At 38.0% G+C, this 27,734-nt stretch overlaps 1 protein-coding gene across 1 annotated transcript in view; it reads left to right on the forward strand.

Moving 5' to 3' along the window:
* Nucleotides 1–23,533: 23,533 nt before the first annotated feature.
* LOC114654568 (potassium voltage-gated channel subfamily A member 5) overlaps nt 23,534–27,734 on the forward strand; it is a 131,617-nt gene continuing 127,416 nt past the window's right edge. Inside the window, exon 1 of the mRNA XM_028805192.2 lies at nt 23,534–27,141. Coding sequence (XP_028661025.1) covers nt 23,983–25,668 — 1,686 coding nt within the window. The 5' untranslated portion in view covers nt 23,534–23,982 and the 3' untranslated portion in view covers nt 25,669–27,141. The remainder of the gene's footprint in view (nt 27,142–27,734) is intronic.

A 27,734-nucleotide genomic window follows, 5' to 3' on the forward strand; every position in this document is an offset into this window, starting at 1 on the left:
TATTTTAATGTAAGTGAGAGCATCATGGACAATTTGAATGCAAAACAGTCATTATGAGAGCAGTGTTAATACATTCTGAAATGTTTTGTTTTCTTGATGTTTTTTTGTTAATCATACTTCTCTAAAAAAAAAATCAGATCTGCGTCACATAGGAGTGGAAAATGGGAACTGAGCTGCAATGTGAATGTAGCCTTTTTTGGTTTCAAATATTAAACACAAGATTGTACGTGGTGGTTTATAACAACGGTGCAGTTGCTCTCGACAACATGGTGGCATTCTTGAAAAAGAATAACAATCTTAAATCACAAAAATGACAAAAATAATTCAACAAATAAATAGACCAAATCAAGACACTTCAAACTAGATAATAACTAATCCTAAAAATAACTGCAGTGAAAATATATACAAAAAACCTTTAACACAGTGAAACAAGACTTGTACTAAATTGAACCCACACTGCAGCTTTCCAGTTTGTTGCAATTTGGAGGAAAACTGCTGTGGTAATTAGCATATAATATTGAAACATTTTGAGACCCCAGTATTATTATTTACTTATATCAATTCAAATACTGCATGTCCTTATTTTTAACTGGGTGTGGGGCTGTCAAGTTGCTCGGTGCATTGTAATAAATAAGCTCATGGTCATTTGCATTGGAAGTACGTAGACAAGGTTTACATGGAGAAGCAGCCTTTTCTATCATGCTCATCACAATGCTCAGTTCATTTGATGTACAGTATAATAATCTACTCCATTTATGACACTGGCAGCATTATGCCAATTCTCTCTTCCACTGATTGCTTCAGCATAAATGTTATTTTTGATAGTTTGGCAATGTCCTGTTGTGTCAGTTGTTTGATTTAGGAAGCGTTTATTTATTTTCTGTTTCTCATCATGAACGATGTTTTCATTGTCTACTAGCTAACTTATACTAATTTTCTCACATTCACCTGTCTGTTGCCTGTAACATCACGCAACATGATACGTCAGTTTTTCACTGTTTCGTTTGCTTAAAAAACGAAAAATATTTTTGTCTTTTTTTAAATTTTAAATATAGTTTTTGTGGTTGACTTTGTAGAGGACTGGTGCGGGGCTCTTTGGGTCTCTTTGGGGCACCCAGTACACCAGTGCCAGTCAATAACTGACTTCCAAGGGCAATAATCCAAGCAAAATAAAAACATGACTACAATTTTCTACACCTTTTTGATATTAAATGTCAGACTTTGGACTTGGTAAACTACACTGGTTTTTCTTGGTATTTGATGAGCCATTCTTAATGCTATAACATTCCATGTAACCATTTGCGGACTGGAAAAGTCATGAAAAATGTAAAAATGTGGCTGAGGACAATTACGTTACATGCAAGTTTATCTCGACGTCCGTGATGTGTTCACCTAACTAATATTGTTGATCAAAATAATAAACAGTCAAAGTTTTCAATAAGCTTGGACAAAATAAGTGGCAACTACATCTGATGTCCAAGCAACAGTAATTTAACTCTCATGTAATCAAGATGAGACCAGGCACACACATATATTCACAGATTTTGCAGATCACATATCCAAATGATAAATCAGGTACAGGAATTAAAGTAGAAAAAAGTCCTAAACTTTGTACTGGGTCAACTTACATTTCCTTTTTTAGTTTGTTTGTGAATTGCAATGAATGTAACAAACTGATTGGGCGGCACAGTGGCGCAGTGGGTAGCGCTGCTGCCTCGCAGTTGGGAGACCTGGGGACCTGGGTTCGCTTCCCGGGTCCTCCCTGCGTGGAGTTTGCATGTTCTCCCTGTGTCTGTGTGGGTTTCCTCCGAGCGCTCCGGTTTCCTCCCACAGTCCAAAGACATGCAGGTTAGGTGGATTGGCGATTCTAAATTGGCCCTAGTGTGTGCTTGGTGTGTTTGTGTGTGTCCTGCGGTGGGTTGGCACCCTGCCCAGGATTGATTCCTGCCTTGTGCCCTGTGTTGGCTGGGATTGGCTCCAGCAGTCCCCCATGTCCCTGTGTTCGGATTCAGCGGGATGGATGGATGGATGGTAACAAACTGATTGATGAAAACAACACTGCATCTGCTGGAATTCAACTTTTGTTCTGATGTCGCAGTTACCCAACATCAATGAAACTTTTTTAAAAGGACATAGCAACTTTGTGATAAAAAGGTGATATGTAACTGAGTATTTTGGGGCCAGACAAAGTAAAAGATCAGAAAGGGGTCCTTTGTTTGAGTTTGGCTTTGTTTGGTGCATCTTATCTCCTGCACAGGCCTTATTGTTTACCACATTGTTGTTTACATGTCAGTGACACCACGGATCTGGACTGCACATTGATGTTGAAGCTGCTAGAAGTGGTGACACCAGTCCTCTCTTGACTATCTGTAAGGTCATTCTCATTAGTCTCAACAACAGTATTTACAGCTTATTCAAAGTACTTATCCCAGTCATTATTTTATTTACTCTTTTGTTTCTATCTCTTTTTTACTTTTCTTTTCACTGCACCACTGACCTCTTGTTTTGAATGGTCATCCATATGGATGTTTTCTTTTTTTGTGGCAGTGTAAAACTACAAATGTACAATCTCATGAGTGACCTACTGTATGAGACACCTACTCTAATTACAACCAACTCATGTCAACCAATCAGAACTCACATTTTTTCTTTTAAAGGCTTTTTATGTCTGATGTTAGTTTATACCTCATTATGTCTGATAGTCATGAGGATTGAGGCAGTTGTGTATGTAGGATAGAGGATTGCCATGAGTGCCTGCACTATAAACAAAAATGTGGAGTTTTCCTGTAATTACGAATTTATTTCTCTCACATATACTAAGATTCCTTTGCAAGGAGAAAGACAGTATTAAATATCAAACAGATATGCATATCAGTTGCTAAACTGAATGCAGAGGAACCAAACAAGGTAAACCGGGTAACTTCTGGGCAGAGCTACTAAGGGCAGCAGACATGTGCAATGTGTTAAAATTGTACATCTCATGGAACCAAGGATAGCTTAGAAACTTATAAATGAAGGAATATCAACGTAAAAAGACAATGGGAATACTTGAATTTCGGGTCAGATGGAGCCTCATAAATAGACCTAGAAAGATAGTTCTTTGTTTGTAAGATCGAGCATACAACAGTTATGTCACATGCTCTGTTAGGTGCAACCTTCAGCCTTTTCAGACATTGAAATCTCTTCTTTAGGTGGCTAAAGGTCATTTCAATATGTGCCATTTTCCTAGACAGAGCTGCATTATATCGGGTTTGTGTGCAAGGGTTAGGGTTGGGGAATGGGGGGTCATTAAAAACTGCCTGCAGGTGTAGCCCCTGTCTCCAACCAGGATCCCATCATGATGATCTGTGTAAAATGTAACAGTTTTGAGTAAAATAAATGCTTCATCATGATGTCTAAATATGTATGGATATTACCTTATTCAAATGTCCAATTCAGGTGTGACTCCCTAAAAATTCTGGAGTCATGAACTGACCTTGGCCATCTTGCCTCAATGTTTGAAATAATGCAAGATGCAGCAGAGATCATCTGAGAACGTATTCATAGCATGTATGTTAGACACATTTATTCACTATGTCAACAGGCCTATTGGCTATTTTCAGCATGATAATCTACTCTTAATCTAATTCACTCTTAGAGGATATTTTGAAACTTTTTTAAAAATATGGCAATAATCCATTAATGTTATGTTAGTATACACGTGATGTGAAAGTGATTTATGCTATTAATTGTTTTCTATCATCAATCTTTTGGTTCTGTTTGTTATTATATGTTTGACTGGGCAGCGTGGCATTGTAACATTTTGGTTTTTTTTAAATAAAACAAAAGAAATAGGCTAAGTAAAAAATTCTAATTTCCTAAGCCTGTGTTGTGCATTATTAACTTTCCTTGATTTATGGTACGCTAACGAATGAATTTTGTGTTTTAAATTTGTTACAACAATCAAGTTTGCTGATGAAAATACTGTACTGTAGTTAAGGTTAAATTTCATACAAATGTTAGAACATTTTTCTTCACACAGTGAGTCACATATAAATTAAATAAGTTATCAAGTAGTGTGATTAACAATTGTGCTTTACAGATCTTCAAAACATGACTTGATGTTATTTTTCAAGAATTTTGAAAATACAGAGTTAACGCATACGTCTCAGAGGGTCACCCTTCAGGTTCCTCCCAGGTATGTAATCCCACTGCTGGCTGAGAGGGGGCGCTGTCACTAACTGTATTGTCTTACTTTTCCTCCATAGCGCTGAGCAACTGACTCCATCCGTTCTGGTCCCTAGACCATAAAAGTGTGACCACCTGGAAGGAGGTGTTACTCCTTGACTGAACATTCGACAAGACTAAGCTCCTTCATAACCTGACCATATTAATATCAAAAGAGCCCTTGAAAGACAATATTTTTGTTGATTTCATACCCTTGTTTGTTTGTTTTTGTTTAAATATTGAAGTAAACAGGGACAGCCAGGTTCGCACCCCAACATTTATCACTTGTCATGAGTTGTCATTCCCTCAGGCAACCACAACAGATTGAAAGACTATTTCTATCATAATTGTTCTAATGGCCTAAATAAGTCTGATGAGTCTGCACTTTTCAACAGGTTATTGAACTGATCAGATGTTGTAATCTAAACAACCTGGAGTTAAATATTGAGGAAACAAAAAGAATTGCAGTGGCCTGAGGTAAAATAAATACACACTCCGTTCTATCAATGGCCATATGGCACAGGGGATGGAAAACAAGAAGTCCCTGAGTACCACCATTTCTAACACTTTAGCAGTGTAGGTCAACACTTGCATTATGGGTAAGAAAGCTCAGTTAAACAAATCCAGTGTCACTGGAGGCAATGACTCTTTTCTACAGATTTGCTTTTGAAAGTATTTTAACATTCCTTGTCACTATATGGTATGACAAAATCTATCTAAGCTTCTAGAAAGAGTGATGTTCACTGATTCAAAAGTAATAGGATGTCACCTCCTCACTCTGCATTCACTATAGTCATCCCATCTAAAATTGAAAGTTTCAAAAGTCTTGCTTGTCCTTAGATTCGTCTATCCATGAAGGCAAGCACTACCAGGTTGTATAACAGTAAGGACCCTCAAGCTGTGAGATGTATCATGACCTCAGAGTCTCTTCCACTCCGTGTTGTCACATTAGGTACTACATAATTGGCATGTGTTTCATGACTATGTCTGAGTATTTTGAGTTTTATGGAGATTGATGATTGTTGCTCTCCTTATTTTGTGTTTTTGTATTGATGTTTTATTTGTAAGGTGGCCACTGATTCAAAGACAATGCAATTGGTGTTGCTATGGAAATAAAATGTGAAGTAGCATAAGTTAAAGCAAGACAATGTTGAAAAATGAACAGTAGTTAAAGCAAAAAAAAAAAAAACATTTAAAGGAATATAAATGAAAAGTTAATTATTTTGGTTGCCATGTCCTTCAGGTCTATTACTAATTAATGGTAAAAAGAGCATGTTATTCATATATTGAGTGTGTACTTTACAAAAAAATGGATTGATATATTATGCTTGCATATTTAAAAAAAATGGATTGATATATTATGCTTGCATATTCTAAAGCATTTGCTCTCTAGTATGTAATGTATCGGCAAAAATTATGTTTCATTCTGCTTTACTTGTGCACTTTGTTCTTTTGGGTTTCTTATGGCATTAATGTCATGTTCATCTCAAAGTAAAATGACTAGTTGATCCTAATACAGAAAAATATTTTCTGGCAAATGTGCCCATTCAGTTATTCTTTTAGATATTAGCACCACTGAAAGGAATGGACATGAAATGCTCGGTCCAGTTCATCAAGAGCAGTGATTATGCTTTGCCCAGGGGAAGCAATGCAGCTGACTACACATAACCAGAAGGATGTGAAAAAATAAATCTCTAGGGGTAGTTTTGTGGATTTGTTCATGTGTATGCCCCATGAGATCATCTGTTCTGCTGTATATGAAACTAAAATTTAGCTTAAATTTCCGTGTGTGGTTTGAGAAATTATATAACCCCCACCCCCCAGTCCTAAAATGTTCTACATATGTGCTGACTAAATTTAAGTGCACAACAAATTTACATCAAATTTACATCTACTGTAATCCTTATTTCAAAGAATTACTGTTGATTAGAATAAGAAGAATAAAAATAAGAAATTTCTTGAAAATAGAAAAGTTAAGTTTTTGTGCAATCACACTGGACAGCAGAGTTGTAACACATGACTTCTCTTCTCAAACAAAATTCATCTAAAGTCTGTAAGTCCTGGAGAACACTTTTTCCCCCTAGGGCATGACTGTTTAGATCCAGCCTGCTAAACATTTCTATGTAGTCCAAGAAGCACTTGAAAGACTTTGTTTTAAAATCCAAATAAGCTCTTCATCTGTGTTTTGTCTCAAAGCAAAATAGATAATATCTATATTTTTTTAGTTATAAAGCCCTTATTTATTCCCTCAGCTATGGAGAGAAGCAGTAAATATTTTCTGATCTCAGTTCTTCACAGTGCAAACAGTCCTACATTGAACGCAGTATGGACTACTACCAGTACTTTGGTTTACACTGTAGTGTCAATGCAATGAGTTAATTTATAGCTTACACCTCATACATTTTAGCAAGAAGTTGAGTTTAATGTTATATCGATGGTTTTAACCTGTTAGTTCTGCTAACTCCCACTCTATCCTTTATATTTAAAAGTCAGTGCTGCTCTGATTTAAAAGGGAGACCACAGCTGTACTGTGGGTAGTATTTTAGAACAACTCAAATGTGGGAGGCAAGGAAACCTTCTTTCAAAATGTGTAAGGGTCATCCCTCCCACAGACATTACAACTTTGGTCATGGACTACAAAATGCTGTTCCAGCCTGTTAATACCAGGGATGTTCAAAAAGTTTCCGCACTTTTATATTTTCATTGGAAACAGTGAAGGCGGGAGGAGGAGTAATTGGGCATTAAAAAGCTGGTACAACGTTGGGAAAATTGTATTGCAAAGGAAGGTGACTATGTAGAAAAATGATGTGATTTGTTTTTGAAATTCCTAATAAATAGTTATAAAAAAGTGTGGAAACTATTTGAATGTCCCTCACACTTTACCCTCGTATTATTTTCATTTATATTAGTATTGTAACGGTCGCTGACTGTTGCATCAGCCAGGTATGACAGTTTTAAGTAAGCAACACCATGAGCTGGCATTCCAATATTCAGATAAGTAGTTTCAGTGATAGCCAAAGGGGAACCTATAAAAAGTGTAAGCCTGCAGTAGTCATACGACCTCCATTCTGGTATGGCTAAGCAAGCAGTCCTTCTAAGGACAGTGAGCTAACTGAAAGAGCAATGGGTCAGTACTCCATGGACACCCAAGAATGGACTTGCTGGGCTCTTCTGATTTGGAAATGTGGAGTCTTGAAGCTGAGATCTGGGAACTGGAATGACAGTTACAGCTTCAGTTAAGGAAGAAAGAAAGCCAAGAGACCACACTCTCTGCAGCTTCACACAAGGAGGTTCCCCTTCCCACATTTGATGGTCACATCATCACACAGAAGTGTAGTGTTATGTTACAGCTAGGGTTCATTCCCTGGCTTATGTATAATTTTATTTTTATTGCTGCTTTTGTTATTTTTGAATTATTTTCATGATTTTGTGTAATTCTATTGTTTGTATATTGTTTGATATTTGTGTACTTTGTCTGACATTTCTTGCACTTTGTGGGTGGGACCACCTTTAGTGTTTATAGTGAGGCAAAACTGAAGATTCCAGCAGTGGTTCGCAGAGTGTTGCAGGAGTTTGAGTATTGTTTTCCTTTTGGTTTTGTGTTTTTTTTTTTTTATTTTATTTATTATGCTTCTGTTGTTGGATTACTGGTTTTTGGATTTATTATTGGGAATTGTTCAACTTGTATTGCCTTTTTTGGCAGTACCTTTTTGACTTTTTTATTTTTTTAGCTTTGTTTTGCTTTACTTTAATCAGTTCTTTATTTATGAAGATTCTTGTTTTGGACTTGTCAGTCAAGCCAGATGTTTGACAGTTCCACTCTCAAGGGACATTTCGTATATTTCTTGAACTTTTGAAATATTTCAAACTTTTAAAACCAGCTCCCCATTTTTTGGCCTAGCTGGTAGCATCCTACCTGTGGAGTCTGAGGACTGGCTGCCTAGGGTAAAGACTACATTTCCACAAGTTGGTGAAGGTTCTGGCCTGCTTTGTGGGTCATTTAAGAAGCCTCACATCCCTTATTGCCATGTTTGTGAGATTACCACAACATGTAGTGTCAAACATCTCACTATTCCACCAGACAATGCATCACTCCACTTCCCTGCTACAATAACTGACCCCCTTCTGTTTCGAAGACTTGGTGCACTGTTTCAAGGAGTCAATCACCTGAATCGAAGACTATGTAATGGCACTGACTCTCGCAACAGCAGGGATCACATCAGTATGAACTGATATTGCGATATTCAAATTTGCAGCTTTAGTGACAGCCATAGGGGAGCCTAAAAAAGGATTAGGGTTCCACAGTCAAAGGATCACTAACTAGTGTGACTAAAGCAAGCTGTCCTTCTAAGGATAGTGGGCTATGTGAAAAAGTAATCTAGGACTGGCAAGCACAATGCAGCATTATAGTATTAATAGTCTCCTGCACTGTAACATCATTATTATCACAATTGTGTTATTATTTAAATATAAAACAGATGGGTGAAGCAAACGGTTAAAAGATTCTGTTTTGCACAGTTGTTTGTACATCCCTACATCAAATGTAGGGATTCATAAAGTAACATATAATAGCCTGGATGAAACTTAAAATTGGCCATGAACAGAAATCTTCAGAAGTCAATGGGTGGAGAGCCTTGTAGTTACTTGAATGTACTGCTGAATTTCAACAGATTGGTTTCAGTTGTGATGATGGTAATACACCTTGAAGACCTTGACTAAAAAAAGAAGGAATACAAATTAATGCAATAAATAGAAAATCAAAAAGATTGATATCACTTTAGCACACTTTATAAATAGGTGTTTCTCTTTAATTCACACTTTTGCTGTATATGTGAATAGTGTTAAAAAGCCTATTGCTGCCTGGCACAAACATTTCCCTTTCGCTGGGAGTTAGCCTGGACTCCACCCAAGGCCATTTTCTTCAAGTTCCCTTTATGTTTAATTTGTATTGAAAAGCACCTAATTAACTGTAGTTATCACATAACAGGTGAAGCTTGTTATTAAAAGGCAAGCTGTGTCTTTTTGTGAGGCTCAGACATTTCAGACAAACCTTTTCACTGTGTTTTAGAAATTTTTTCATTCTCTTCCAAATTAAGTTCATCAACTTTCTCTGAGCTGAAAAAGCACATGAGTACACTGTTACTGTTTATGGAGCTTAGTGTGCTGTAAATATTTAATGGCTTAGCTGTTTTCACAGCAGAAGTCCATGCTGAACAAGACATTCATCAGATCTGAAAAAAATTCATTCATCTAGCAAGAGTATGGGTTCTGGAATATTTAATTTGGATATTTACAGTAGGTCACATATTACATTTTCCCCAGCTCATTCTTCTTGATATTAACAGTAATTGTTAGAAAAATTTTAAACTGACTGAACAATCTCAACTTATTAATTCAGTCTATTTTCTGATTAGAAAAAATGATAGAAGAATATATTGTGTTTTGGCTGAAAGCAGGTCTTAGTTTTGGTTGGAAGCCAAAATGTTTGGAAATGTTACTGCAGGGGCATTTCACTATACCTATATGTACAACACATTGAGTCCCAACATACAAAAACAGTAGAATGACGGGGAGCCATGAATGTTATGTGATGGAGAGCCAGCCATTAAACATAGTTATTTTAATCTTCAGTATATCTTGAGGAATATTAACTATTTAATTGTCAAGTGATGTGATGTTTTTAATGCTAGTAAAAGTGTCAATTTGAGTGCTATTCATAGTAAACATAATCTAAATATTTATGCTTGCAATTAAAAAAAAAATATATATATATATATATATATATATACTGTATATATATATACATATATATATGTATATATATATGTATGTATGTATATATACACACACTAGCCGTGCCCCATGGCTCTGCCCACATAGAAGTGAAACAGGACAGCGAGGAGGGCTCTGCCTGGCTCCCTACTCCTGACGTCACACTTCCCCCTCCCCTCAGCCCGCAGCCTCTGTTTCTGATTAACGCAAATAAAGATCAACAGGAATGTTCAAGTAAATTCTAGAAAAAAGCCAGATCTAAATCCTATAAATAGATCTCTCATTCGCTAGCTAAGTGGATGTAAGATATGCCCCAAGGCTGGTGTGTAATTGAAGAGGGCCCCACCACCCTTCCCTTGGCCCACTGCGTCTCTCTTGGATTCACGCAAATAAATTGATACCACATGCGAACTATGATAGCGCAATGAGAGAGGTCACAAAATGAACTGGAATGTTCAAGCAAATTATTGAAAAAAACCCGATTTAAATCCGTTAAGTAGTTCTCTCGTGAAAAAACAGACAGACATACAGACAGACAGATGGATTTTATATGTGTATATATATATAGATATACTGTAGATATAGATATAGATATATTTTTTTTTCTTTACTTACAGCCATTTAGTTGAGGGTGATCAAGCAACATCACTATATTTTTTGCAGCATATTGGGGGGAATGTGTGCAGGCCTAAGTGGAAGTGACATCACCACTTAAAGGTTAGAATCCATTTTGGCAACCATGCACAACCAATAACATTTTCTGAAAAAATTTGTCCATACTCTGATTAAAATGTATAGAGAATATCCTTATAAAATTATCAATAGTGATTTATAGCTAAATAACTTGAAATTTGATATGATCCTGTATTTTTTTAGGAAAAGACCAATTATGATTTAGAATGATCAGGTAAATCATTAGCTCTTATCCAAATCTGATTAAGGTCACTCAGAATTCACAAAAATATAGTCATTTATTACTTTACTTCTCTCATAATGTGGATCCTGCATGTAATCTGAGGTGGTAGGGCTTTTGATTACCTTGTAACTTTACCTAAAACTATGAACATTTTCTTAAATTATGTGGTCTTATTTTAAGTTTAAGTTTATTGGCATATGTGTTTAGAGTACAATTAAATTCTTACTTGTGTATTTGACAATAAAAATGTCCCAATGGAATATCTGTTCAAATAACATCCTTGTCCAGCTTAGAATAAAGAAAAATATCTTCAACATATTTTGGATTTGTATAATAAAAGAGAAGCTAATCAGCACTTTAGTTATTAACTGGGAACGTATTTCTTAGACTCTGGTGTAAGCTTATCTTCAGTGGGTACCCCACAACACATTCCTCCACTCCTCAAAAGTAAACAGTTGTATATGAAACAGAGATTACAATTACATTAATACATAATGCATACTAAACTATTTTAGGATCTTTCAACATTTTTGAGTAAAACAGTGCTTAGCTTTATTGTTGTGATTTGGGAGGACTGTATGAGGATTTTATGAATTCAGGTATGAAGTTACATCACTCGTTTATTATTATTTAATTTAAAAATGTATCTCAGTGTCAACAATAAATCAGGTTTATTCAGCTATAGGTTATGTCCTAATTTAGAGTGTTAGTGTGATGAGGGCTTTTAATGATTCTTCTACAGATGTTATGTACCCTTCAGAACTCTAGATTCCATACCTTTGGCTATCAGGACTGAAGTTAAGTTAAACAGCCATTCATAAAACCATTCCAGGCTGTAATTTCGCTTAAGACAGTCACCAGATGGATGTGTATATCAGAGAAAGAGCAGTTTAATCTATAGACAGCATGGGGAAAGTAACCTGTCTTTACATCAGGAAATTATTCATGCTTCTTCAAGCCTCTGTAATGTTTTCTTAATACAGTACTGCATTTAACACCTCCTTGTATAATGACATGTAAAACTACACATCTATGGGTTATATGGAGTTTGCTTTTAATGCTACATTACAATTCAAACATTTTTCTGTGTGTTGGCTTAATTGCAGGGTGCACATTTCAATAAAAACAATGACTTTTCACATGTGTACAAATAATTTCAAGGGATACTTCAGAAAATACTGCACCTTTCACAACACAAGAGAGGCTAAAACAAAGGAATATACAGTACAAACAATGTTCATATACCTTAGGTACGTTTAAACTAACACCAGGTGCCACCTGTATAATGCCATGCATAGAATTCACACTAAAACATGGCATACAGACAAAAATAAAAATGTGCTTATGCACAAAAAAATTCAGATGCATTAGAAACTCTGCATAAGCAAAGTTCCATGCACTTTTCCTTCATAAATGCTAATCAACACACATGCATGTGCCTACAGCCCCACCCCGATACCTCCCAGAATTACACCCATTTGAATATGCAAATCAATATCAATGGCAAAAACATGTGTAAAGAAGAAGAATTTCTGCGAATGCAAAATAGAGGTCCTGCTCAGTGAAATGGAGGCATGGAAAAATGAAATATTTGGTGTCTTAAGCAGTGGTATAAGCAACAAAAGCAAACTGATGGAGTTGTACAACATAGTGGAGGCACTCAAATGTTCATGTTCTGAAAGTTGAACTGTGCTTGAAATAGAAAGAGAAGTGGTCACATATCAAATGTTGACTTTAATCTCAAAATTTCCACTTTAATCTTGTAGATTATTTTGTCATTGAAATAGAACATCATAAACTTCATCTTAAAATCGATGTTTAAAATAACCCCTTTGTAATTAAAGTAGCATGTTAAATGCTTCATATTCTAAGTGTTCCATGACCCAGTCATTAATCACTACATTGTTCTTAAATGGGCTTTCTCTAACACAGACAGGAGCATGCAGGCAGTGATCTCCACACAGAATACATTACATTTATGATATTGCTCTCTGAACTCTATCTGAACATTTTAGAATACTAAGATGTATACTTGATATCATTTTAATGATGAAATGCATTAAAGCATGTATTAAACATGTGGGGTCATAGTGGGACAGTGGTAGCAGTGAACTGGCATCCCATCCTGAGATTGTTCCTGCCTTGCACATGATGCTTGCTGGGATGGTCGCAACCCTGATTGGAACCTCTGGTAAAGCACGGAGGAGATTTGCCAACTCTGACACCTACAGAACCTGAGTTTGTAACATATCCTCTCTAGCTGTACTTGGCATTACCACAGTATAGATGGCATTGCGACTAGGTCCTGCTTAAGTTAGCTGAAATCCTGGAGGCATACAGATCAAAAGTAAACAGGGCCATCTCGGTAACTTCACAGTGGCTGAGCCAGTTTGTTTGGCAAGGGTGCAAGGTTTAAAACCTGCAGCATAAGGATGTGGTCCCTAATGTCACCTGCAGGAGTGTGGACCGTGTAGGGAGACATCAACCGTCAGTTGAAGTTGCCACAAGAGATCACCCCAACCTCTTTATGGCTAGACGTCATGCTCTGGTCCACCACTAGTAGGACAATCATCATGTCTGAACTGACTGTTCCATGGGAAGATGGGTTTGAGGCCATCTTTGAGAGAAAGAGAGAAAAGCATGCAGAACTGTTAGCTGAGTGCTTGCAGACAGGGTGGGGGCCTTCATCTTCCCAGTAGAGGTAGGTTGCAGAGGTTTCAATGGAACATCCTCAGAGAGGTTCCTGATGTCCCTTGGTATTAAATTCTCAAAGCTGAAGAAGGCCCTCAAAGACCTGGTAGATGAGGCAGAAAAAGGGAGCTTCTGGCTCTGGCTCAGAAGAAAGGATAAAGAGTGGGGAAAATAAGGATCCTAAGAGCTGACTGCAGGTATGTTGGGGAGATGTCCCTACCGCTGTTCCACCACCTCGAGATGTTCCAGGATTAAATGAGCAAAATTTGATCCTGTAGTCAGCAAGGTGGCACTGTGCGTTAGGTAGCAATGGCCGGCAGGTGGTCCTACCTGTGCTCTTATTTTTTCAGCAGTGTCAGATCACCACACAATAAGTGTCTATAATAAATGTAAATCCAACTGTAAGCTTAGAAGAAAGACTTTTCAAAAATTTTAAGAAACAAATCTTCGTTATTATTCCATCCATCCATCCATCCAGGGTCACTCCAGTCCAAGCAAGGTTTGAGCGTGAGGCAGTAACAATCCCAAGACAGGGCACCAGCTCATTGCAGGGTGAATACGAGTATACACATACACTAGTAGCATCAAATTAGCATAACCAAATCTCCTAACCTGCATGTTTTTGGAAGGAAACTGAAGTATGCAGAGGAATCCCGCCAGGAAAACATACAAACTCCAGGGAGGGGGCCCCTGGGACGTGACCTTCTTACTGCGAGGCAGCAGCGCTTCCACTGTGCCACTGTACCACCACATGTTTAGTTTTTAACAGTTTACATTATTTAAATGAAGTTAACAATTTATCTGTAAAAATGTAATATACATACATTAATGCATTTCATCATAAAAATTATATCAACTATACATCCTAGTATTCTAACAGCACACAGCTCCAAGAGGATAGCTTTTGGAAATTTGAATCAAGTTAGAAGCCAGTCATCATCAAGGTACAAGAAGTCAGTATGATCTCTTCAATTCTTCCATTTGCGATGTCTTCTAACAATGTTAAAACAGCTATGGTAGTTAAAATAGCTTGGCCATTCCATGCACTGTTATATTGCTATGGATTGATTACAATCAAGTGCCTTAAATTTGTAAATGATATGCAATTAATTTCTGTGTATTTGATAAAGTCCACGTCATGGATGAAAATATGAAAAAGAAAGGGAAACGATACAGAAACAGTTGCACTGCTTTGACGCTGGGTGCCACCTGTTTGCAAAACCAAGCAGAAATTTGTGTGCACATGGTCTGAAGCTGCTGTGAAAATGTGCGTGGCATTATGGCAAGTTTAGCTTTTATACATCTCAAAGTGAGCGTGACAACATTTATGTGCATACACACTGTTTATACACAATGCCCCTGGAGAATAAGCAAACACCACACAAATAATAACTGGGATTCAAACTCATTCTTTTAGGGACATTTTTGTTAATCAAAAAAGGTGTTCTAATTTCAGGCAGGTCTTAAATGACTTTTTTATGAGATGTGACCTGAAGGGGTGCTCCAGCCCTCGAAACCTGACACAAGAAGACAATCTTGCCACTGTTCAGAAGCAGTTTCAGTGGCATAACTACATTAATGAGAAGTGGGGTACTGCACCCCCCCCCCCCACCACCAAATCTCCTAGTAAACTGACATTAATAAATTAACGTCTTGTTAAAATATTTATAACACACTCAACTTAGTCGTCCTATTCAAATGTTTCTAATTTTCACCCAAACGCTCAATTCAATTTCTTATCTAGTAAAATAGATCTTTTTGGAGTATGTGAAATATACAGTGTGCCTGGCTCCAGGTTGGTCAAGCAGGTCCTTTAACTCTACCTTGTTCTAGGAACACCTTTGCTCATTTGTGCTCATGTTCAGCCAAATGTATCGGTTACTCCATGGTGCTTGAAGAGTGAAGCCTTTTTAAGGGTTCTATTGGTTGATTTTTTTGTGTTTTTTGTGACACAATTTAAATTGTGTGTCAACTTGTAAATCTTGCTGTTTTGGAGTAGTCCTCATCGTAGTCATAAATCACAGTAATTATTTATCTGCAGTAGAATTTATCACTTTCCCATTGGACAATAAATTTCCTATAATATTCATTTGTGCTTCTCATTTAATTGTGAAGTATTTGATTTTAATGTTGAAATATATTTTAATACTGTCTTCTGTTGGTTGTACTGTATGACAGTGTGTTGATATATATTCGTCTTGGTTGATCTTTAGATGGGATTATTTGACTTACATTTTATTGTCACTGGTGTTGGCAACCTAATACACTGGAATGTCAGTGTCTCTCTCTCCCTTACTCCCACATTATGAAATTAACTGCAGGCTGTCTCCTTCTTCAGGCAAACTACATTGCCACTACCACTGCTTCAGTCTTCCACAGCTCCTATGAGGAAGAGTGAGGAACCTTATCAGAATTGAGTGATGTTATTTTTATAATCTATAAATGATCTGAATAGAAATATAAACAGTAAGCTGGTTAAGTTTCCAAATTGGGTGGATTTGAATACACAATGGGAGGTTTGAAAAATTGAAAAAACACAATATGAAAGGGATTTAGGAGTCATAGTGGACTCATCACAATCAGTTTAGCATGATATGCAGATTCAAAGTTAAAGGAGCTTTATAATGTCAATGTCAATTTATTTATATAGCACATTTAAAACAACATAGTAATGGTGTGGCCAAAGTGCTTTACAATAATAGAATAAAAGAAAAACAAAACAATTAACATAAAACATAAATAGAAATAAAATATATGAACATAAAATAAAATTCATAATAAATAGAAGTAATGTTATATAATCACAAAGAGAAAACCATCAGTATTACTGAAGGTCACAGAAAGCAAGTGAATAGATGTTTTAATAATGTTTTGAACAATTCAATTGTAGACGACTCCTTTATATGATGAGCAGCTGCAAAAGCCCTGTCCCCCTTGGTTTTACACTTGGTACGAGGGACAACCAGAGACAGCTGACCAGAAGATCTAAGCACTCTAGATGGCTGATGTAAAACACACAGTTCAGATAAATAGGCAGGAGCAAGCCCATGTAAAGATTTAAAAACTAGCAGCAAGATTTTAAAATCAATTTGAAAACTGACTGGCAGCCAGTGTAAAGAAGCTAAAATAGGAGAAACAGAGTAATACTTTCTTGCCCCAACCAGAAAGCGAGCGGCAGCATTTTGGACCAACTGTAACCTGTGTATCAGGGATTTGTTAATCCCAGAATACGGCGAGTTGCAGTAATCAAGGCGAGAAAAAATAAAAGCATGAGTAGCTATCTCAAAGATCCCTAGAAGATAAAAAAGGCTTTATCTTACCTAATAGACAAAGTTAGAAAAAGCAACTCTTGACTACAGAATTTACTTGTTTCTCAAAAGAGAGGTTACCATCAAAGGTAACACCAAGATTGCGGACTTGAGGTTTGGAAAAGACAGAGAAAGAGCCGAGAAGTCCAAGACCAATTTGGGCTTTAGCTGATGGACCCACTATGAGCACCTCTGTTTTATTTTGATTTAGATCAAGAAAATTATTAGTCATCCAGGATCTTAGTTCAGACAGACAGTTGTGGAGTTGATTTGTTGTAGAGTTGCAGACAGGAATATAAACCTGAGTATCATCTGCATAGCAGTGAAAAGAAATGTTAAATTTCCTAAAAATCGCTCCAATAGGGTGAAGGTATATAGAGAATAAAATAGGACCCAAGATGGATCACTGAGGAACACCATATTTAAGAGGAGCAGTAGACGAAGAAGAGGAATTAAAAGTCACTGAAAAGTGTCTACCAGTTAAATCTGATCTGAACCAGTTAAGAGCAGCCCCTTTAAGCCCCACAAGATGTTCAAGCCACAACAGCAATATCTCATGGTCAATAGTGTCAAAGGCAGCGGACAGGTCAAGGAGGAGAACGACTGCCGCGTCACCTGAGTCAGTAATAAGAGAAATGTCGTTGAACACTTTCAGGAGTGCCGTTTTAACACTATAATAACTCCTAAAGCCAGATTGGTAGATCTCAAATAAATTATTGAAGTTAAGGTGATCAACCAATTGATTATAAATAATTCTTTCTAGAATTTTAGCCAGAAATGGCAGTTGGGAAATTGGACGAAAATTGGCTAAAACTCCAGGATGTAATTCTGCCTTTTTAGAAGGGGATGGACTGCAGCATGTTTAAAAAATGAGGGCACAACCCCTGAACTAATAGAATCATTGATAATGACTAATAAGGGTGGGCCCAACACATCAAAGGCTTCCACTAAGAGACGTGGTGGTACAATATCTAGAGGACTGGGGGCTGGTTTAAGGGTGTCAATAGTTCTTTTTAGCTGTGAAAGTGGGACTAGATCAAAGGATTCTAAGACAATGTCATGATTAACAGTAGGAAGTTCATAGCCCATTTGAACAATGCCAACGGTGGATAGTATCAATTTTGCTGACAAAGAATGATAGAAACTGCTCACATGAATGAACAGTGCTATTTAATCCCATCGCAGAATGAGGGTGAATGGCCGCATTAATTGAATTAAATAAGACCCTAGGATTCTTTGAGTGACGGGATACTAAATCGGCAAAGACGTTTTGTTTCGTTATCTTAACTTTAGCCTGGAAATTGAAAAGAGAAATCCTAAAAATCTGTTTAGAGACAATCAGTCCATCTTTTTTCCAACGCCGTTCAGCAGTTCGACAGGCGCGGTGCAGTGATTGTGTATTTTCATTAAGCCATGGAGCAGGTCTACCCTTATTACTGCATATCTTGGGCGGAGCAATTGAGTCTAAAACCGTTTTACAGGAAGAATTAAATTTTACGACAGAATCTTCGATACCATTATTTTGGTCATGCACATAAAGACTAGAGAAAATGGTTTTAAAATCAGATATAATAGAAGAATTTAAAAAGCGCGAGCAGCGTTGGGACAGCTATTAGTCGGGACATCAACAGTAATATTCAGATCCATCATTATAGAAAAGTGATCAGTAAAAGAAACATCACATATATCAATATTATATAATATTTATAACGCACTGGTGAGGTCACTTCTGGAGTACTGCATGCAGTTTTGGTCTGCAGGCTACAGAAAAGACATAGAAATGCTAGAGAATGTCTAAAGAAGAGCGACTATGTTGAATCCAGTACTGAGAGGTAAGAAGTTGATCCTTTCAGTTTAAGCAAAAAGAAATGAAGAAGTGACATAACTGAAGTGTTTAAAATTATGAAAGGAATTAGTAGAGGGGATCCAAGCTGTTACTTTAATTCAGCAAGAACATGTTGGAAACTTCTTAAGGTTAAATTTTGCACAAATTTTACAGATGTTTTCTTCACACAGGGATCGATAGACACATTGAATATGTTACCAAATAGTGTGGTGGACAGTAGGACTTTAGGTTTATTCAAAAGTGAAGTTGATGTTATTTTGTAGGAAGTAGGTGGATAGGATTGGTGAGCTTTGTTGGGCTGAGTGACCTGTTTTTGTCAAAAGATTTTTAATGTTTGTCTACTACGTGCATATTCATACCACCAGATCTTATTTACACAGCACACTTGCTTTCAGAATGGACTGACCTGTTCCAACACCATCAACTAATTCAAGCCTTTCAAAATGGCTTTTGGCCATGTACCTAAGTTAAAGGATTTAGGAAGCGAAGCGAGTCACATAAGTTCTGCACTTTAAGTGCCTGATCATATCTCTCTCTCTCACTCACTCACTCCAATACATGTATCTGATCACACATTCACACTCCACTTCACTTCTTGTCAGGATGTCTCTACCTTTTCTGACAGATTCTCTCTCTTCCAGGTTCCAGCAACAGAGTGTAACAGCAGTCTGAAATACATATGATGTCAGTCACATAATGCACACAACGTCAGGTCACAAAACACCCATTGCATGCCCAGTTATACACTATGGGTATAGGATTAGGGTTGTGGGAGAATTATATGACTCAAATAATGATAACTGTTTGACATAAATGTGCAATTCAATTAGCTGTTTACTGGAGTTCTGCTGGTAGACCCTTTGTCATCAAGCGTGACATCAAAAGGACACCTTGTGATTGACATTGTGGGCATTATATGACTGACATCATAGATGTTGTGGACTGCTGTATCACCGTGCCAGTAATCCAACCAAAATTTTTAGGCCTGCGGTAATTTGGATTATTACTTTTAGACTGGATGATGACAAATACTTTTATTAGTAATCTCTATTAGGCTATATTAAACTGTGAACAAAAGTGCAGAAAGCAAGAGAATACTTTTTACTCCTGTTGGATTATCGTCTCATCAATAAAAGATAAACATTGTGTACTATTATGTTAAAAAATTAAATAACATGTTTGCTAAAGGCCAGGCCACCACATTTGTGTTTTTATTAAGTAGTACTTCAGTACATGCTCATCACTGCAAATACCTGATGTTAATATGCATTCTCAACTGACATAGTTATTCACAGAAAGCTGTTTCTTAAAAAGAAATCAGGGTATTGGCCTGTGAGAAACCTAATTAACAGACATAGATTTCTTGACGAAAAGCCCTATTATGTGGCCCTGTAAACCCTTAACTGGATATTGTTACAGATTTTATTGTCTGTGAATGTGTATCACATTCTGTCAGCCTGTGCATGCATTTGCTTTGCACACGCTTTCAGCAGCTACGGGTAGAAGCATCCACAAAATAAATTTCCAGAAGTACAAGTTTGGGCAATCATGTTATTCCTTCTCCTGGCTGAAAGTATCTGTATTGATATTTCAGAAAGCGCTAAATTTATGTTGATGTGCTGAAGGCAAATAGCTAAACTCAGCAACCCAAGGCCAATATGTTAAGTTGTTAAAAGTAATGTGTGTTACATAGTCAGATTACTTTTTAAAGTAACAAAAAACCTAACTCAATAAATATGTTATTGAAGTAAACATCCCAGTGTTATTACTCCAGCAGCACTGGATAAAAGACAAAAAGCGCACATACCGGGCCCATTGCAGGCCTAAATAGCACACCCAAGCAGAAAAGAGTGTGCTGTGTGCAATCGCAACTAAACATATTTATAAAACACATGAAGATTATAGGTGTCATGTTTATTTTTGGATCCACAGTGGCCGATGATGATGTTTAATTCTTTTTTTGTGCAGTTTAATGATGGTTAAACGTTTTGACAAAGGAGAACTCCAGAAGATTACTTGTGCTTGTAAAGGGAATTGGTGTAGTGAATGGAACTTTTTGAAAGTTCTACATTTGTGCAGAAAGGGCAAGGGAATGAAACCTAAGAACCTTTCACTCCACTGTGTAGAACCAATGCTGAATGCATAACAATACAGGCTAACCTTTTGTAACCGTGCAAAAGAAGATGAGAAAATCATTTATCAAGCGTTAAGATTTCCAGTTCTGATTTTTAACCTATAACATTATTCATCATGGATCATTGTTTCATTTTTAAGTAAGTACATTTCAAAAGCAGTTTAAGATAAGGGTTATGGATTTCAAGAGCCAGTCTCAACAGCATAGGGCACAATAGTCAGTCCATCACAGGGCACACTAAAGCACACTGGTGCAGTTAAGACAGGACAAATGTCTTTGGAATGTGGGACATAAATCCAAGTATTAAAAAAAATCAAGATGATCTAGAATGTTCAAGCATCAGATGGACACTAATCTGTACAGAATTCAAATCTGTTTGTCATTGCCCTGGAGATGTTCAGCAAAAATGATAACAACTGCACCACCCTTAATAAATATTTGATGTCATCGACTAACTTCATTTTCAAAAGGGAATGGAATTTGTCCATTGTCTGAATACCCTTTTCCATTTGTCCAAGTGGGAGTGAGAGTGGAGGTGTGATTGAGTGTGCCAATACTCCTAAAAATGTGGGTTTTTTAATGGCATTTTATGGTTCTTTACTGGGTTCAGTGGTTCCTTGTTGAACCTTTGCTTGACAAAGCACCCTTCCATTCTGGGAAAGGTTCTTTGCATATGAAGTTAATTCTCCCTGCTTTAAAAAACTTTCTAATATCCTTAATTTAGGCTACCTAGCAGGCCAGTAGATGAAGGAAACCTGGACTTAACATGTGTATGCAGCAAGAGTCTTTTAAAAAATGAGAACCTATTGGCATTTCACAAATCTGGCACAGTCTTTATGTGGATGGGTCTTTTTGGGATCAAAAAATGGTTCCCATCTGGCATCACTCTGAAGAGCCACTCTGACACCTTAATTTATATGATAAAATGGTGTTCTGTCCGGGTCTCATTCTTCTCTTACACCTCTACAGGAGACTTAGCAGTAAAATAAAATAAAATAAATAAATGTATCATGTGGGCGGCATGGTGGCGCAGTGGTAGCACTGTTGGCTTGCAGTAAGGAGACCTGGGTTTGCTTCCCAGGTCCTCCCTGCGTGGAGTTTGCATGGTCTCCCCGTGTCTGCTTGGGTTTCCTCCGGGTGCTCCGGTTTCCTCCCACAGTCCAAACACATGCAGGTTAGGTGCATTGGCGATCCTAAATTGTCCTTGGTGTGTGGGTGTGTGCTGTGTGATGGGCTGGCGCCCTGCCTGGGGTTTGTTCCTGCCTTGCACCCTGTGTTAGCTGGGATTGGCTCCAGCAGACCCCTGTGACCCTGTGTTAAGATGTACCGGGTTGGAAAATGACTGACTGACTGACTGTATCATTCAATCAATCAATGAATCAAAATACCTGAGATGAAATCTTGAAAGACCAGACAGATAGGTCAAATAACAAAGATGTGAAGAAAGTAAATTTTATCATCATGTACAGTATGTATATCTGCTCTAGAACGTTTATTAATACATTTGTAATAGTGAGAACAAAAGTAAACAGTCGCATCTTTCAAAAGGGTTCCTCCTCATTTTATTAGTCTGTTTAACATTGAATAAATGTTAAGATTTGCTGAAAGATGAGAAGTTACTCAAAGTTGAAAAATGTGTAAGTGCAATTCATCCTATCGCAAGTGTTCACTAATTTTTGGCACAGTCCATTTGGAAAATTCACTAAAAACTGTTGAAATCACCCCAAATATTTAATGCATTTGCATTTGGAATAATAACAGCGTCTTATTTTACAAATATTAGTGTGTGGGTTGCTATTTTTTTTAACATGGGGCTCAGCATGTATTTTCACTTGAACATCTCATGGGAATTTAAACTCCTGGTAACCAGGCCCGCGTTTCCCACGCATTTCAGGCAGTGGATTCAGCTTTTGACTTATTGTAAACACAACTCTACCGTTCAAACTGACATTTAAAAAGTATGTATTGCGAATTAAAAATAGAACAATTATATAATTACTTATAAATTCCCGTGAGATGAAAGAAAAAAAATCTAAAAATCAAGTGTAATAGTGGCAAATGTAACGAATTGTTTGCATTTTATAATTGTCGTCAAGAATGAAAATACTTATAAATTAAAATCCCCGTGCCTTTTCGTATGCCTTCAGTTAACCGATTCTTCCAGGAAGTGCTTTCAAATTTCCCGATCTTTTTATCTACTGAAGAGTTAATTCTGCAATTATTGTTATTTTAATGAGGATCGCAAAACTGACGCAGCAAGCGATGCTTGTTTATGTGAGTGCGTGTGTTTTTGACGTAAATCCTGAAGAATTCGTTTAAATATTCATATTGAATCCAGAAAGCAATGCATTTGCATCATGTTTCCAGATGACATCCCTCTCGTTCTCTCTCTCTCTTTCTTTCTCGCCGTCACTCTCGCTGTTTTTTATCCCCGTCATGTCTCGCTCCCTTCTCATACATCTCTCTGTATTTTTTAAAGCATATTGCCGAATTGAGAGCTTTGGAGGACCTCATATAGATAATTTCATAACGATAAACGCTCGGCCGACTCGTAAAGATTCAGTTAGTCGCTGCTGGATTTCCGTTACTGTTACGAATATCTTTCTGTTTGCAATATATATATAGATATATCGCCAAGCAATCAGATTGACCAAGCGGGTTTACTGAGGCGTGAAAGCTCACGGTGTTCAGCAGCCCTTGTTCCCTTAAAATCCATTCCATTGTTCTGTAGCGGCTTTAGAGGCGAAGCAGCATCAAATCGCTTAACAATAACAGAGGGTATTTTTCAAAGGATTCCCTCGCAGCCTCGGTTGTACAAGAGCTCTTTTGACGTCAGGAATAATCATTACTTTCTCATCCGGGTATCCACTTTCCTCTTATGGTATTTATTTCATAAAGAGTCGGGTGTCTGCACAGGTCTGCATTTTTCACATGTATGTTTTTTTTTCTTATTTATTATTAATATATAGAAGAGCAGCTGTGGATTATATGCTTTCTTTTATTGTGGATTCTGTCTTTTCATCTTGAGCAAGCGCTTGTTCAGAAGGAACATTTCCAGCTCGGAAGGCACCGTTACGGGTGTTACTGATGAATATTTAATGGATCCGGAATGGAGCTAGCATTGGTAAGTTTTGAAAACGGTGGTGCCACAGCCATCGGGAGTTCAGGCAGAGCAGGCATCCTCAACCTGCCCCAAGACTCCTTTGAACAATCTCCGGTAAACGAGGACCACAACAAAGAGATCAACACTTGCACTGATTTAAATCAGGACGACTGGAAAATGAACGACATGAATGATACGTGTAGCACGAGCGAGAATGCTGTTGATGTTTTGTTAAGGGCTGATCACAGCCCCCATCTTTTAGAGGAGGATACCCTGGAGATGGATATGGACAACGAGAGCAGCGAACGGGTACTGATCAACATTGCTGGTCTCCGTTTCGAAACGCAACTGGGCACTCTCAACCAGTTCCCAGATACTTTACTAGGAGACCCCGATAAAAGAATTAAGTTCTTTGATCCGCTTAGAAACGAGTACTTTTTTGATCGGAACCGACCCAGTTTCGACGGGATATTGTATTTTTATCAGTCGGGTGGGAAAATCAGGAGACCAGTTAATGTGTCCATCGACGTGTTTGCGGATGAAATCCGCTTTTATCAGTTGGGAGAGGACGCGATGGAGAGGTTCAGGGAGGACGAAGGTTTCATTAAAGAAGAGGAGAAACCTTTGCCTCAGAACGAATTTCAGAAACAGGTGTGGCTCATATTTGAATATCCCGAAAGCTCCAGTCCCGCTCGAGGAATTGCCATTGTGTCAGTGCTTGTCATCCTCATATCTATTATAACCTTCTGCTTGGAAACCTTGCCAGAGTTCAGGGATGAGCGAGAATTGCCCCCGTCCATCAGGAAAACTAATTCCACACAGGCACCCCAGTCCAATACGCTTTCTGATCCCTTCTTTATTATTGAGACTACCTGCGTAATTTGGTTTACTTTTGAGCTGATAGTAAGATTTTTTGCCTGCCCTAGTAAATCTGTGTTTTCCAAAAACATTATGAACGTTATTGACATTGTGGCAATTTTCCCTTATTTTATTACCCTGGGCACAGAACTGGCAGAGCAACAAGTAAACAACGGACAGCAGGCGATGTCCCTGGCAATCTTGAGGGTGATTCGACTTGTAAGGGTGTTTAGAATTTTTAAGCTCTCCAGACACTCCAAAGGACTCCAGATTCTGGGCCAGACGTTAAAGGCTAGCATGAGAGAACTGGGCCTTTTAATTTTTTTCTTGTTTATCGGCGTCATTCTTTTCTCCAGTGCTGTTTACTTCGCCGAGGCGGATGAGCCTGAGTCTCATTTTTCCAGCATCCCAGATGCTTTCTGGTGGGCTGTGGTAACCATGACAACGGTCGGCTACGGAGACATGAGACCTGTTACTGTCGGGGGAAAGATTGTGGGCTCGCTTTGTGCGATTGCCGGTGTCTTGACCATCGCCCTGCCGGTGCCGGTCATCGTGTCCAACTTTAATTACTTTTACCACAGAGAAACAGACCAGGAGGAGCACACTATGCTAAAGGACGAACCCAGCAGCGGACAAGCTACCCCATGTAACGAACTCAGAAGGAGTCGGAGCAAAAGTTCACTAAATAAATCAACCGAACACTTAGAGGTGAACGAGGGAGTCAAAAACGGACGATCCGTGGAGAAAGCCAGCTTGAAAGCCAATAGCAACATGGACATTAAACGCTCCCTTTACGCCCTGTGTTTGGACACAAGCAGAGAGACCGACCTATAGAGCACTTCGCCACATTAACTACATAGATACTTTAGATGGTGTTTGATATTCGAGATTACTTATTTATTTTTCTTTTCATAGTACCCTTTATATCAAACACATTTATGGTAAAGAGAGCTGTTGGCGATTGAAGGTGGGAAACAGGGGCTAACAGATCAACAGGTTTACAGTCGCGTCGTGTGTGTACGAATGGACACAGTTATGTAATAACTAGGTTTGCAGTTCATATAGAATCATTGATCAATGGGGCTAAACTCTTGAATAGCCTATCTGAAGCACACCGAAAATGGACTTTGCACTTAAAAGCAACACGAGGCAAACTCGTTTTGTGGTATTCATTTTGAGGAGCAGTATTCTAGCATGTAAATAACAAACACGTATATTTTGTGAACAAATGTTAATATAACGTTTAAGCATATATTTTAAATAACGATGTGTAATTTTTTTAAAGGAACGAAGCCTCTGATACAAATTCATACGCTTTACAGCAGTAGCACATACGACATATGAAACATCTTTTGTATTGTCAATATTACATATTTCACGCAATTCTGCGCGTTAGTGTGAATTCTACTTTGTGGTCTGGTGCTGTCCGATTTAAACTCTGAAAAGAAAAAAAAATAACAGAATTCGTTTGGTCTTATTCTCTTGTTATAGTTGAGCCTTAACCTTGTTAAGATGTGCGACCAATCTCTAAGTGTGAGCGGATGGTTCTGGTCTTTGTCAAGCACTGTGTACGCTGTAAGTTGCGGAGTCGAGCATTCAGTAGACGACAGTCGGCTATACATATCAAATACGAGACGGGCACGCGCACGCACACACACCTAACGTGTTTCCTGGACCTGACGTTTTATATTTCTTTCCTTACAACGATATTTATTCATTTATTAAGAGATAATATATGACGATCGGGGCAGAAGCAGAAACGCGAACTTTTTTATATGCGGTAAATTACTTTTTTACAGTCACATAATAACTCTAAATACGTGTGTTTGAAAACTATACGGATTTCCGAGAAGAAGGAGTTGCACTTTTTTTTCTGACAAAATGTATCTATTTTGGCTGGAACCTGTTATTGTGAACTTCATCACAAGAAACAATTTAAAGTTTTGCAAACGCCTTCACCAGGGTGATGTTTCCAATGATATTTTACAGTGCGTATTTTTTAAAGGGAAAAGAGTGCTTCAGAGGGCACAAGGAACAGGCATTTGCCCCTTTCAAGCAGGCGTGCTAATCACAGGAAAAAAAAACTGCTGACCTGAACGGTGATCAGGAAAGAAATGAAAGTGGCTCCGTGGGTAAAGACGCTCGCTCTGATGCACTTTACTGCCTGCCTCGGAACCTTTACGAGGTTTTGGACTTTACATCTGGCCCACGGCATTGAACAGGACGTGCAGAAACAACAAGAAAACGTGAAACGTGCTGAGACACAATGAAATCCCCTGTCGCCGCACAGCTGGTAACGGACTAGAGGTGAGTAGGTGCACTAATTATAATAATTAAGCCATTTTCAGACTGGCCAATAGGGTGCCTGAGAGATAGACTGTGTTATACTACTGGTGTACAAGTAACGGAGCGGCTTTCCGATTGAAATAAGCAAAACGCCGTAGTGTAAAGGTGCCAGTCAGCGAACAGAGGGGTTTCGTCATTTTAAAGTGCTGATATATTTAGTTAGTCTTAAGACTTATTATTTCACACCCCAGAATAACACATGCGAATGCGAATTCAGTAGCACCTTTTATGTACGTGTTTGGAATTGCACGGAATGCATGTGTGCGCTGTTCTTTCAGCACCATGAGTGTTACTCATTGCTTCAGAAAACCAAAAACCAGTGGTTTCCGGAATAAGGGCCTGCAATATTAAAACTCGTGGAGAAAGTGCAAATTTATTGAAGACAGAGAGCATTTTGTTTTAGGACCTTGCATCGCTTTGGCGCGGAGGTACATAGCATTCTCAATCCAAGTTTATCCAATGTAGGGTTTTTGATGATTGGAGTCTATCTGCAGCGCTGGGCACAAGCTAGGAAACAGCATTTGACAGGCAGGGGTATTTTTGGATGTGGAAGG

The sequence above is a fragment of the Erpetoichthys calabaricus genome, chromosome 1 (genome assembly GCF_900747795.2).
Source record: "Erpetoichthys calabaricus chromosome 1, fErpCal1.3, whole genome shotgun sequence".
Classification (NCBI taxonomy): domain Eukaryota; kingdom Metazoa; phylum Chordata; class Cladistia; order Polypteriformes; family Polypteridae; genus Erpetoichthys; species Erpetoichthys calabaricus.